The sequence below is a fragment of the Macaca fascicularis genome, chromosome 11, assembly GCF_037993035.2.
Source record: "Macaca fascicularis isolate 582-1 chromosome 11, T2T-MFA8v1.1".
NCBI classification, from domain to species: Eukaryota; Metazoa; Chordata; class Mammalia; order Primates; family Cercopithecidae; genus Macaca; species Macaca fascicularis.
Window position 1 is genome coordinate 34689071 of NC_088385.1, and position 14603 is coordinate 34703673.

Consider the following 14603-nt stretch of genomic DNA (forward strand, 5'->3'; position numbering starts at 1 on the left):
CACTCCCCCCACCCGCAAGGCCCACTCATCATGATCAAGAAGTCATGAAGGTGATTGAAAGGGCTGTTTCTTCTTCTAGGGCCCTTTGTTGATAAGAGAAGATTGAAAGATTCCATTGTTTTCTCCCCCAAGAGAAAAATTGCCAAAGAAATGAATATATAAGCTGGAATTTGGGAGGCAATGGCTGTTTGGCCTGCGGGGGAGGGAGATTCGTAAGAGTCTTCAAGTCTCAGCACTCTAAGGCGACATTCAAGTGGGTTGGAATGTATGAATCAAACTTCTCAAAACCGCTGTTATCTCAAACCCAGGTTTCAGCGACAGTTTCATAGTCCACAGAAGTGATGAGGTTTGTGCCTGAGGACCCACAATTTCAGGATGTAGACTGTATGGTACCTCAGCTTTCCTCTACATGTAACCGCTCCTTGGTGAGAGAGGGAACTCCGCACCAATCCCATTTGACAAAGGCTAGGCAATCTTCATTCTGCTTGGCTTTAGTCATTCTTGTCATTGGGCTGCAGGAGAAAAACAACTTTGCTGGGTGATCCCATTGCCTTGATTTCACCTCGGAGGAGGCTGGGCCATGCCCAAGTCTTATGAGGTCACCCTGACTAGAAAAAATTGAACTCACCTACAAATAGTCTGAAAGAGTGGTGTATATGAAATACGTGGGTAGTGTTGCATTTCAAATGAGGCTCTTCTCTGGTTGAAATGATATATTTATAAAACCAGAATATCATAAATGGGTGATGTATAATGTCTGTCTTCAGTTTTTTTTGTATTTGGCCTCTTTTAAAGCCTGTCGGATGTATGGGAGAAAACAATGAACGTGCTTTGATTTCCTATCAAGCACTCTTAAGAACATACATATTGTTTAAGTAACTCGGTCTATTTTACCTGATTCTTGAGGCACTATGGGTAGCAAGTAGCCGCTTATAAATTTAAATGTAATATACACTCCTTTTCTATGCGTCAAGTCCTTATTTTTAGGTGCATATTGACATTTAAATGTTAATTATTGTTTGGCATATAATATCACAAATCTATTTCTTATGAGTTTGGTTTTTCTTGGGAGGGGTTTTATTTTATGCTGTTACAGTTAAAAAAATGTGATTTATGACATAATGAATCAACTTGCCTTCCAATTTAGTATGTAATATGGTAAGCATTTATACTTGTAGATATGTCTTATTTTATTTGGATGCCTGTCTACCAAAAAATAAATGTACCACCTATGATTAAAAATCCCAGCTAGGAATCTAATTTTTGTGTGTGTCAGGCTGTACATTTCTAGTTCATGTTTTACTTACCATGTACCTGTCTGGTCTTAACAACCGCTGGAGTTGTTTTTATTTTCCAACTTAGATTAGGCTGACATATTTAAATGCAGTGATGCTAAACCTCATGAAGTGAGGAAGCAGGATGATGACTGTAATTCTCAGAGATGTTTTGATGCTGTCTATACCTATCAACACTGCTTTGCCAAGACAGGGAAGTGCAAACCAGAAAGTGGTAAGCCATCACCTTCTTGATAAAGGAGATGGGCTTAATTTAATGAAATGTACCTGTTACTGACTTTCCTGCTTGATTTAAACAATCCTTCTAGGGATATTTCTGTCATTGCACTTACCTTGCATAGCAAACCTTAATGCAATTGTGTTTTGCCTTTGCTACACTGTGAGCTTTGCATCCAAAGTCTTTAACACAAAAGCTAGCACATGGTGGGCATGAAATATTTTATGAAAGAATCAGTTTGTACCAGAAGAAGGCACACTTTTGTCAAGCGTTCAGTAGTCAATATTGGTTAGTGTTAGAGAAATACTAAGAAAATTAGGATGTATAGGAAGTGACAGATGTTAATAAAACTACCTGTATTAGTTTCACCAGCAGTAATTAGAAAAATGTGAAAAAAATGTTTTTTAGGAATAATGTAACTGCGGTTTCTTAATACAGAATGATGCAAATACCAGCTAAAATTTTTTCTATAAATATTTTAATGTGTATTTTGTTCTGTATAGCAGGAGGTTAATAAAAATTTATCAGCATTATTTTTACTAAATGATTCTTTTAATATACTTATTTTCAGTTGCATTTAGCATAAGTGAAATTCAAGATTCCTAAAAAACTGGTTTATACAGTTATATAAAAATGTATTTTAAGTAATAATTATTATAGTTGATTATTTGATAGTGAGGCCTATTATTTTTATTCTTTAAACATGGAATATACTTTAGTTGGAAATATAACTTAAATTAGTTAAATCTATTTCAAGTAATATTTCTTGTATGAAAAGTAAATCCAAAATAATTGTGCAAACTGAGGTGTTCCAACACTAATATTATATAGAAGTCAGTTTTGAAAAATATATTTTGTGAGTGTTTTGATTTTTCAAAAGGAAGTTTTGCTCATTATCAGGTGTATATAGTAAATGATGTTACATTGTATCTATAAAGCCAAGCATAAAATAAATCTGGCTTATTTCTGGGATCTTTGAACAAATATGATTTATTTAAAAATAATTGAACCAGTTTATGGGAATGTCAACAGAAAACTACTGTATTAAGTCCAAGTTGGACATTAGTAATTTGCAATGTAGCAACATGGCTCAGTCTTTGCAGGTCATTTTGTTTTCCAGAGTCAGTGCCCACCAATGTTGCTACCTTCCTTCCCAGGCTAGATACTGCTGTGACAATAATGCAAGTGGGCAGTGTTGCCTGAAGATGTGCAAAATCAAGAAGATGAAATTCATTAAATTTTTTTCCTAGTTATTTCTTCTCTTAACTCAATTGTTTTTTGACCTGGCCTGATGTTGTTTAGTGCTCTGCATGGACTACTGTAATTCAGCTCACAAAAGACCACATTTGAAAGAAAAACACTAAGGATTTGAAAAAAGGATGACTTCTGACATCATCAGAATGTTCTCCTTTACATGATTCTTTGGGCAGCTGGACAGAGCAGTATGTCCACTGGAATACTTGAGTCTGGTTTTGTGATTTCACAAGTAACACTTGCTCTTCAATGACCTGAGTGAGGGTCACCCACACTCAGTTATGCTCAGGGCCTGGCTGATTATATGTTTGGGATGTACGTAAATCAGCACTGTGAGCCTGTCACCCAGGCCAGAATAGTGTTTGAAGAAGAGTCATAGCTCCAAAATAACCTGAAAACTAAAAATATACATATATAAAAATACCCTAGATCTGAAACTTAAGAGTTTTTTTGAACTTAAAAATGGTTGAAATTTAAAATGTTGTAAAGTTGAAAAAGAGCCCCTTTAGAAAGGAATGATTCAGCATTACTGGTGGCATTTTAAAAAGGAAATGTATCTGTGAGACAGCTTTAGAAAAGTTTTGCAGCTTGGATACCGTAAACTATGCACTAATGAGCTTCAACCCATTTTCTTGCTCATTTTGTCAACCCTGACACCAAGGATAGTTACCAGCTGCTGAAGAAGCACTTTCTGGACATTGGGCAGCTTTTCCTTTTGTAGCCAACTCTATGCTTTTTCAGGGTTATAGTTAAATCATTCAACACAAAAATATGTACTTATACAGTTTTAGAGCCTGTCACATTGGTGACCTGATGAATGCCATTTAATTACCTAGATTCATCTTTAAGCAGAATCGTTTTCCCTTCAGATGCTTAGAAAGATTGTTAGTTTCTTTTACATCTTTAAGTTCTAAATCACGAAATCATATGGCAAGAAAAACCCCAGATTTCTTTTCCAATCTATAAATAAACATAAAGAGAAAGTTAATACTTAATTGACCTGAACTATGATTTTTAACTTCTCTCATTGTTTTTATTTTTTTATTTTATTTTATTTTTGAGATGGAGTCTCGCACTTTCACCCAGGCTGGAGTGCAGTGGCACAATCTCGGCTCACTGCAAGCTCCACCTCCCGGGTTCACACCATTCTCCTGCCTCAGCCTCCCAAGCAGCTGGGACTATAGGCGCCCGCCACCACGCCCAGCTAATTTTTTGTATTTTAAGTAGAGATGGGGTTTCACTGTGTTAGCCAGGATGGTCTCGATGTTTTTAAAGAAAATATATTTACATTTATCATCAAATTAATCTTAAAATCTAAAATACATTAAGATATGCTTTTGGAAACTGTTACAAACAACCTCAACAAACAAACATCATCGCTTTCAATCACATCTCTTTTTTTCTGGACCCAGTTGCTCTAACTTGCACTACCCCTTCTTTTTTTTTTTTTTTTCTTTGAGATGGAGTTTCACTCTTGTTGCCCAGGCTAGAGTGCAATGGTGTGATATCGGCTCACTGCAACTTCTACCTCCCAGGTTCAAGTGATTCTCCTGCTTCAGCCTCCTGAGTAGCTGGGATTACAGGCATGTGCCACCACACCTGACCAATTTTGTATTTTTAGTAGAGGCGGGGTTTCTCCATGTTGGTTAGGTTGATCTTGAACTCCCGACCTCAGGTGATCCACCTGCCTCAGCCTCTCAAAGTGCTGGGATTACAGGCAACTGTGCCTGTCCCGTTCTTTTTATTTCAAATCAAGATTTCGTCTCTGGCAAAGTTATTTCTCAGATATAACTTAGCAAGAATTTATCATCTTTTATCACATTCCCCATGTTTATGTGAGTATGTATGACAGCAATGGCTTGAAGATTTCTTCAGAACTTTTTGCTTGCCCTATCATCCCCTTAAATATACTTGTACTCATGGATATTGCTTTCCAAATTTGAAAATAAGGTAATTAATTACTTGCATGTTGAAATATACATAAAGGACTTGCCCACACATAAGATTCCACCTGTAATTATGGCTTTGAGGAGAGGAGGGCATGAAGGGCTTCATAGTCTTAGTATTAAATAATTTATTATGCTAAAGGAGAATGCATGTAAAGTCAAGTGGCAGGAGATGCAATTGGGAAAGGGCCATGGCCACATTTTGTCTTTGTCTTGGGGATGTGGAGCCATTGAAAATAAATGAAACAGTCACTGCGTTTAATTTTACCAGTCTTCAAAACAATTCAGAGGGCTTACTACTCATTTTTACTGATAAAAAGATAATAAAAATAATAAAGCATTGACTTAATGTACAAGGCTCCATTTAGAACTAGGTTCTTTACAAGCCTTGCCTGTAATTCATGCAGCAATCCTTACACAAGGTAAGTGTTGCTTGCATTATACAGAAGAGGAAACTGAGTCTTACAGAGGTTTAGGTCTCTTCCCAGGGCCACAAGACCAAGTGATGAAACTTGGAAGAAGCCCACTTTTTTTTCCACTGCGTCGTACTGCCTTAGAGTGTGAAACATCTCTGCCTAGTCTACAAACGCAATATAGAAGGTTATGGTGATGGTCGTAATGGGTGGACTGAGGCTGTGCAGTGGGATAGGCAGTGGCAGTAGGGATCGTGAGGAGGGGGCACATCTAAGAGCTATTTCGGAGGTAGGGTGGAACAGGCATTGGATGTTACTATATGTGGAAAGTGAGGAAGACAGTGGAGTTGAGAATCTTCTCAGGCTGGATAGGAGGTGGTTCTATTTACAAAGGAAGGTATTATGGGGCAGAGCAGTTTTAGAGGGTGAAACTGATGCTCAAGTTACATGAGTTTTTGTTGTTTTTGACACAGGGTCTCTCTCTGTCACCCATGCTGGAGTGCGGTGGTGCTGTCACAGCTCACTGCAACCTCAACCATCCTGGCTCAAGTGATCCTCCCACCTCAGCCTCCCAAGGAGCTGGGACTGCAGACCCATGCCACCATGCCTAATTTTTTTTTTTTTTTGAGACTGAGTCTCACTCTGTTTCCCAGGCTGGAGTGCAGTGGCATGATCTCAGCTCATTGCAACTTTCGCCTCCTGAGTTCAAGCGATTCTCCTGCCTCAGCCTCCCAGGTAACTGGTACTACAGGAGCATACCGCCACGCTTGGATAAATTTTTTGTTTTTGAGATGGAATCTTGCTCTATCACTCAGGCTGAAGTGCAGTGGCCTTATCTCAGCTCACTGCAACCTCCACCTTTCAGGTTCAAGTGATTCTCCTGCCTCAGCCTCCTGAATAGCTGGGACTACAGGTGCCTGCCACCATGCCTGAATAATTTTTTTTTTTTTTTTCTCGAGACCGTCTCGCTCTGTTGCCTAGGCTGGAGCACAGTGGCACAATCTCGGCTCACTGCAACCTCTGCCTCCCGGGTTCAAGTGACTTTCCTGCCTCAGCCACCACCACGCCCGGCTAGTTTTTGTATTTTTTTTAGTAGAGATGGGGTTTTACCTTGTTGGCCAGAGTGGTCTCGATCTTCTGACCTCGTGATCCACCCACCTTGGCCTCCGAAAGTGCTGGGATTATAGGCGTGAGCCACCGCGACCAGCCTAATTTTTGTACTTTTAGCAGACAGAGGATTTCACCATGTTGCCCGGGCTGGTCTCAAATTCTTGAGCTCGAGCGATCTGCCTGCCTTGCCCTCGTAAAGTGTTGGGATTACAGACGTGCGCCACCGTGCCCAGCCACACAAGTCCTTTTAGTTCATGTTTTCTTTGCTGGGGAAGAACGCATTGCATGATAGATTCAGATACTCAACTTTCTTTTTTTTTCTTTTTTTGAGATGGGGTCTCATTTTGACACCCAGGCTGGAGTGCAGTGGTGTGATTGTGGCTTACTGCAGCCTTGACCTCCTGGGCTCAAGCAGTCCTTGTGCCTCAGCCACCAAGTAGCTGGGACTACAGGCGCACACTGCCATGCCTGACTAATTTTTGTGTTTTTTTTTGTAGACACGGGGTTTTGCCATGTGGGCCAGGTTGGTCTAGAACTCTTGAGCTAAAACAATCCGCCTGTCTTGGCCTCCCAAAGTGCTAGGATTACAGGCTAACTTTCAATTTAATAAAAAAATTAATTTGTGCAATTGGTTGTTATTTTATAGAAGCCTAATTTCTAGAGTATGGGATATAAACAATTTAATAATGTTTTCACCAGTTAGTTTGATTGCTTTCTAAATTAGGAAAAATGAAAACAAACAATGGGCAAAGAAGCTGACTGGGGACAGTGAGGTCTAAGAAGGCAGTCTCTACTCACCCTTTAGGGTTATGGGGGCTGGGAGCAACAGTCCTCACTGCTCACTGACTAATCTTTATTAATCTTATTTAATCTTTACTGAAGATGCGTTAGCATTTTTAATTTAAATGGTTTTTTTTCCCCTCTTTTCTTTTGGTGAGGGGTGTGGGAGGTAGGGGAGTCTCGATGTGTTGACCAGGCTGATCTTGAACTCCTGGCCTCAAGCGATTCTCCCTCTTCAGCCTCCCAAAGTGCTGGGATTACAGTCAGGAGCCATTGCACCCAGCCTTTTCCATTTATCATTTCAAGAGTTTGCTTTTTAAGAATTACAATTGTGTAATCATGACAGTTTTTATTGCAGTACTCCAAGCTAGAGAAAAGCATATATAAATTAATAGTTTTCCCTTCTTCTCCCACAGTTCTGTCTGTGTTGTTAACACTTTGCTGAGTATTCTTCTGTACTTGTTTTAAATGTCTTTAAACATACAGTCAGGGTTTTTGTGTGTGTGGTGTTTTTTTTTTTTTCTTTTCTTTTCTATTTTTGCTGTTTTCTTCCTTTGTTTTTATAAAAACAGGATCTTGCAGCCTGGTGTTTTAAATTTAGTAGTATGTCCTTTCAAAAGGCAGGTATTTCTGAGACAAGCCTGCATTTTTAAAGCACTAGTGAAGTGCGAAGAAAATGAGACCGATTAGGGAAGAAAACCAGAGAAGCTTAGAGTTTGGGTGACCCTGGGGATGTGGGAAGGTGGTGCAAATGGTACCCTGAGGGTAGCATGGATGGTAAGTGAAAGAGAAAAAGGTGTAGGTTTGCGTAAAAGAAACTGATGGAATTTGGTTGCCCTATAGCAGACCCATGCAATGGTACCAGGGGAAAAGATGGACAATTTTGTGGGTGAATTAGCAGTGATTTTGATTCCTTGTCTTGTTGGCTGCTGATGGAGATACGTGTATCAGCAGAATACCTGGCTGGTTTCCATGGCCAGCAAGAGCCAGTCCTGCAGTGTGACCACATCCTGTCCATTCTGGGTCTTGGTGGCAAGCCAGGATGATTCAGGCAGTTGGGCTTTATTACGTTATCCCTTCTTTGCCCTCTGAAAGCTGAGTTTTGAAATAGTTAGGATCTTATACAACATCTCAGATTCAGCATGCTGTGCAGGAGGTGGGGAGAAAGGGGTACAAAAGAGGAAAATGTTCAGTGAAGGTGTTCTTATTACAATGGAGGGGAATATGAAAATGGAAATTGATACCTTTTCCTCTTGGGATTTAATTATGTCTATAAAATTAAGGTGTTGCAATACATAATCTCTATGATTTTTTTTTTTTTACCAGCTCTAAATCTCTGAGATGGCTGTATTTTAGAGCTATCTGTTCTGCTTATTTACCGCCTGTCCTTTACATTTCAAATTCATTCAATAGTTTTCCAAAGTACAGAATAGTTTTGCCTAGTTGCAGTAATTTTCACCTAGGCTTCAGGGATCTTCCATCGTCTGTTTTACATATTTTTTCTCCTTTCTTTTTCCACTCTGGTCACTCAGTTCTAGCCAAGATAATCCACCTTATTTTAGCACTTGTGCTATGTCCCCCTCTCTTTCTCTCTCTCTCTATATATACACACACATATATAATTTTGAGATGGAGTCTCATTCTGTCACCCTGGCTGAAGTGCAGTGGTGCGATTACGGCTCACTGTGGCCTCAACCTCACAGGTTCAAGTGATCCTCCCACCTCAGCCTCCAGAGTAGCTGGGACCACGGGTGCACACCACCATACTGGCTTTTTTTTTTTTTACCCACCTGATTTTATTTTTACTGGAGGCTCAGGTGGCCCAACTAATTTTTAGAAATTATTATTTGCAGAGATGAGGTTTTGCTATGTTGCTTAGGCTGGTCTCGAACTTCTGGGCTCAAGTGATTCTCCCATCTCAGCCTCCCAAAGTGTTGGGATTGTAGGTGTGAACTACTGCGCCTGACCTTCTCTCTCTATATATATTTTAACCACTTTATAGTTCCCTTTGTCTTTGAACACTTGGTCCACACTCACTTTTCTTCTGGATTCATATTTTCTGATCTCACCTATTATGTTGTAGAACTGATATGTTAGGTTTGTTTTCATTGACCCATTTGTGCTTGGCTTCAGAGAGGAGAACAAGACCCTGTGAGTCACTGGGAGCCAGATTTTGGATCAAAATAAGTCAGTTTCTGACAAGTATCGTTGTAAAGTAATGGAATGAGGCAGACTTCTTAGGAAGTAATGAATTCCCTGTCACCAAAAGGGAGAAGCTAGTAAGCCACTTGCTGAGAATACTCTATGGGGGGTTATCCTTGGGAAGGGTATATCTGGAATGATCTCTAAGATTCCTTCTTATTCAGATTTCTTTGATTTTATCATTCCAGGTGTTCCAAATAATTTCATAAGTTTATGTTTTTTATACTCCTTTTCCCACCACCAGAGCACGGTGTTTCTGACTTGGTTAGATTTTTCTGCTTTAATGTTTGGCATTTCACACTATTTGATGACTGTAAACATTTGGAATGTTTTCAGAATGTCTCAAAACTTTATTTTGATTTATGTTTTTGCTTTATTTTCAGAAGAAAACTAATGGGTAATATAAAGCTTTAAGATGAGGGTATCTCTAAATTTGGAGAGCTTTCAGTGCAACTATGCATTTTGAAGCTACATGGTTGCATTGAGGGAGGTCTACAGCCTCCAGAATCTTCCTTTTCACACACACCTGGGCACATGTACATGCACATGATTTTATATTTTGTCATTTACGCTTAGCCCTGTGTGTGTGTGTGTGTGTGTGTGTATATATATATGTGTATATATATATATTTTTTTATAGACCGTGTTTTGCTCTTGTTGCCCAGGCTGGAGTGCAATGGCACGATCTCAGCTCACTGCAACCTCCACCTCCCAGTTTCAAGCAATTCTTCTGTCTCAGGCTCCCGAGTAGCTGGGATTACAGGCATGCTGGGATTACAACCACGCCTGGCTAATTTTGTATTTTTAACAGAGACAGGGTTTCTCCATGTTGGTCAGGCTGGTTGCGAACTCCTGACCTCAGGTGATCTGCTCGCCTCGGCCTCCCAAAGTGCTGGGAATACAGGCATGAGCCATCGCACTGGCCTGCTTAGTCCAACATTTTATACTGCATTGTCAACTAGTCAGTCCCCAGAATCTGTGGGTTCAGCATCCTTGGATTCTGCATCCTTGGATTCAACGAACCTTGGATTGAAAATATTTGGAAAAAACTTGCATCTGTACTAAACGTATACAAGTTTTTGTTGGTCATTGTTCCCTCAATAATTCAGTATAACAGCTATTTCCATGGCATTTACATCATATTAGGTATTATAAGTAATCTGGAGATGATTTAATGTATACTGGAGGATGTGTGTAGGTTACATGCAAATATTACACTATTTTATCTCAGGGACTTGAGCATCTATGGATTTTGATATCTACAGGGGGTACTGGAATACCCATACCCTCACCAAGACTGAGGGATGACTGTATTTACATAATATACCACTCCGATACTTTCTTTTTGCTTTAGATTGCCCATTACCTCTTCATCTGTTTCATTTATTCATTCAAAAATTTGTATTGAGTGGCTACTGTGTCAGGCGTGGTTCCACTTGCTGGAGATACAGCGTTAAACAAGACAGACCCGATGGAGCTGCCTGGGTGGAGCTTATGTTTCAGACTGGGAAGAGAGTCAACGAACGAACATCCACACATATTTCAGTTGTGAGAGGTGCCATGAGGGAAGAGACAGACTGGCTGGGGAAAGCGTGATCAGGCAGTCTTCCCCAGGAGGTGAGACTTGAGCCCAGACCTGAATGATGACAAGGAGCCAGTCATGTGGAGACTGGGGAATGTGATTTTTAAGAAGAGGACAAGTGCCAAGATCTGCGAACTCTGTTGTAGTTGTTAGGGGAAGTGATGTGTTACCATGCTCTGTAAAAATGACCATTCATATCTGAAATAATGACCATTCTGTAACATAGTGTATTGCTTATTAGATTTTTCTAATGAGGTATTGGGTCTCAACATTGGAAATGTTTGAGCAGAGCCTGGATATCTTCCTGAGGTCTTCTCTGAGAAGAGGTGGGTGGGAACCAGTGACTTTCAATACAGACTGTATGTTAGAATCACCTGGGTGATTTATAAAACTACTGCTGCCTGGACGCCACTCCGGGAGAGTTAAATCACTCCTTGGAAGTGGAGCCTGGCTTCAGCATGTGAATCCCTCTTCCCTTAGAGATGCAGCCAGGGTGAAGAACCCCTCTTCTATATTTCCAACTTGAGGACTAAATGACCCCATGGGCGAAGAAGTGTTTAGTAAGAAAATCTGGTTCCAGGCACAGTGGCTCATGCCTGTAATCCCAGCACTTAGGGAAGCCAAGGCGGACGGATCATACAAGGCCAGGAGTTTGAGACCAGCCTGACCAACATGGCGAAACCCCATCTCTATTAAAAATACAGAATTAGCTGGGCCTGCTGGCATGCGCCTGTAATCCCAGCTACTCGGGAGACTGAGGCATGAGAATCGCTTGAACCCAGGAGGTGGAGGTTGCATTGAGCTGAGATCGTGCCACTTCACTCCAGCTTGGGCGACAGAGCAAGACTCTGTCTCAAAACAAAACAAAACAAAAAACTGGGAAGTTATGAGGTAATATATAAACCTTCATTGTATAGTCTTTTAAAATGTGTTGTTTCTACTTTCTGAAAATGAACACATTAAATCCTTTCTGAAAACCAGAAAATATCAAAAACTTAACTGCATTAGACAGAGATATATGTTAAATTTGAGTGCATTTAATTTTCTATTCTTGAGGACTGCTTAAAGTTTCTTTTAAAAGTTCTCTCTTATTATGTCTATTTATTTTATTCTGTTTGCAGTTTTTATGCCAACTTTACACATTTGTAAATAGAATATTTAAAAAGGATTTTTTTTGAGGGATTGATGTCTAACTTCTGGGTGACTTTTAGTTCTTTTGGTTATATATCTTTACTGTTTTCCAACATTTTAAGGAGAAAAAGCCTACTCTAAAATGTAATATTTAACTGCTGTGTTTCTGTCTTTAAATTTAGAATTGAAAATGATAACCTATTTACATTTATGGGAACAATAACAATATGTGTACAATAATAGTAGCAATTTCCTTAAGAATGTTTTGTTGCAGTTTGGCGTGGGTCTATAATAGAAGGTTCAGAATGATGGGTCTTTGTTTTTCCCTTGCATACTGCAGAGTAATGTGGAATCAAATGCCACTATTGAAGAGCTCTTAGTCATCAATTTTTGAAATTGAAAGAGGTTTATATTGTAAGAAGGATGGGCTCTGTTGATAAGCCTTACTGATTGCTACTTTGTAGATGGTTTTAGGGGATATTTTGAAGTTGACCTTGGTGAGGTTACTGGATGGAAACAGGATGAGTTTAATCTTGTACATGACTTCTTTTGTTGAGCTGGAGATACTATTATCTTGCAGATTATCTCTTTGGCACGCACGACCATTTTTTTTTTTTGTCCTTTAAATCACAAACTGGCTTTCTTTTTGCTAAGGTTGGTGTGCTTAGATTCTTTAAGCTCCAAATCTCAAGAAAATATAGGAAGGAAAATTGACCATTAGAAAGAGAGAGGAAAAAAAAAAGAAAAAATATAATGTGCTCCAAACCAATTATAAATAGCTTTTGAATTGTTGGCTCCATAGATAAATAATTTTTTTTTTTTTTTTTTTGAGACAGAGTCTCGCCCTGTTGCCCAGACTGGAGTGCAGTGATGTGATCTCGGCTCACTGCAACCACCACCTCCTGGGTTCAAGTGATTCTCCTGCCTCAGCCTCCCAAGTAGCTGGGATTACAGATGTGTGCTACCATGCTGGCTAATTTTTTGTGTCTTTAGTAGAGACGGGGTTTCACCATGTTGGTCAGGCTGGTCTCGAGCCTCTGACCTCGTGATCCACCTGCCTCAGCCTTCTAAAGTGCTGGGATTACAGGCGTGACCCAGGGCGCCTGGCCTCCATAGATAATTTTTTAAAGTCATACCAGATCTTAATTAATGTTGGCATTAAAAACTAATGGTGGCTCACGCCTGTAATCCCAGCATTTTGGGAGGCCAAGACTGGTAGATCACTTGAGGTCAAGAGTTCAAGACCAGCCTGGCCAACGTGGTGAAACCCCGTCTCAACTAAAAATACAAAAATTAGCTAGATGTGGTGGTGCGTGCCTGTAATCCCAGCTACTTGGGAGGCTGAGGCAGGAGAATCTCTTGAACCTGGGAGGCGGAGGTTGCAGTGAGCCGAGATCACTCCATTACATTCCAGCCTGGGTGAGAGTCTCATTCCGTCTCAAAAAACAAAAAAAAAGGCTGAGGTGGGAGGATGGCTTGAGCCCAGAGGGCAGAGGCTGCAGAGAGCCAAGATCGCAATACTGCACTCCAGCCTGGGTGACAGAACAAGACTCCATCTCAAACAAACAAACAAATAAATGAAAACTAACTATTATCTTGCAGATTATGATCTAGTGATCTCAACAACAGAAGATCTCAGTTTGTCAATTATTTATTTTTTTTTTTTTTTTGAGACAGGGTCTCACTCTCTTGCCCAGGCTGGAATGCAGTGGTGTGATCTCAGCTCATTGCAGCCTTGACTTCCCAGGCTCAAGTGATCCTCCTGCCTCAGCCTCCTGAGTAGCTGGGACTACAGATGTGAGTCACCATGCCCAGCTAATTTTTTTGTATTTTTTGTAGAGACAGTGTCTCACAATGTTGCACAGGCTCGTCTCAAACTGTTGGACTCAAGCCATTTACCTGCCTCGGCCTCCAAAGGTGCTGGGATTACAGGTGTGTACCACTGCACCCAGCCTCAGTTTGTTAATATTTTACAATAATTTAGAAGTAGAACCCTTTCTTAAGAGTATTCTCAGGTCTTCTACCTTAATTACTGTAGTTATTTCCAGTCATGTTTTATAATCAACTGCTATTTTTCATTGTGGCAAAATAAGTAATATATTTTTGTAAATCATGTTGAAGTGCTTGGGACAATACAAACAATTACTTGCTAAAATTTAGACCAGGGTCTCAAAACAATTACATTTTTAGATAATGGTCACAGTAAGTCTTCTCGGGAAAAAGCAATGAAGAAAACTCTAGACCAATGAGATTTTAGTCATCATTAATCAATGCCAAGCGAAAAAATCTTAAGATGTATTTAAATTTGTGATGCCAGTGTGATTCAGAAATTTGAAAAATGGATTTCAAAGTAATGCTGTGAGCAGATAGGTCATTGTGTAAACATAACTAATGGTTCATTCATTCATTCCTACAATAATAATTCAATGTCAGATTTGGGTGTTGAGAATACAGCAGAGAACAAACACAACAGAAGGTCCATATTCATGGAGCCTACGTTTTGTGGGGGAAGAGAGATGATAAACAAAATGAATGAGTAAAGCAGATAGCATGTTAGATCGTCCAAAATGCTATGGCGGGAAAAAACCCTGGGAATAGGGAGATAGCATGTGAAGTGGAAGAGGGTTATGATTTTCAATAGAGTGGTCAGATAAAGGCTCATTGAGAAGACAC

The 14603-nt window shown here is 39.9% G+C and overlaps 1 protein-coding gene across 9 annotated transcripts in view; it reads left to right on the forward strand.

Moving 5' to 3' along the window:
• Positions 1-14603, forward strand: part of BICD1 (BICD cargo adaptor 1) — a 266893-nt gene that overhangs the window by 697 nt on the left and 251593 nt on the right. Inside the window, exon 2 of one of the 9 annotated variants that reach the window (XM_065524007.2) lies at positions 80-1242. The exons of the other annotated variants lie outside the window; for them this stretch is intronic. Coding sequence (XP_065380079.1) covers positions 80-106 — 27 coding nt within the window. The 3' untranslated portion in view covers positions 107-1242. Of the gene's footprint in view, positions 1-79; positions 1243-14603 lie in introns of those variants that run through there. 9 annotated transcript variants of the gene reach the window in all.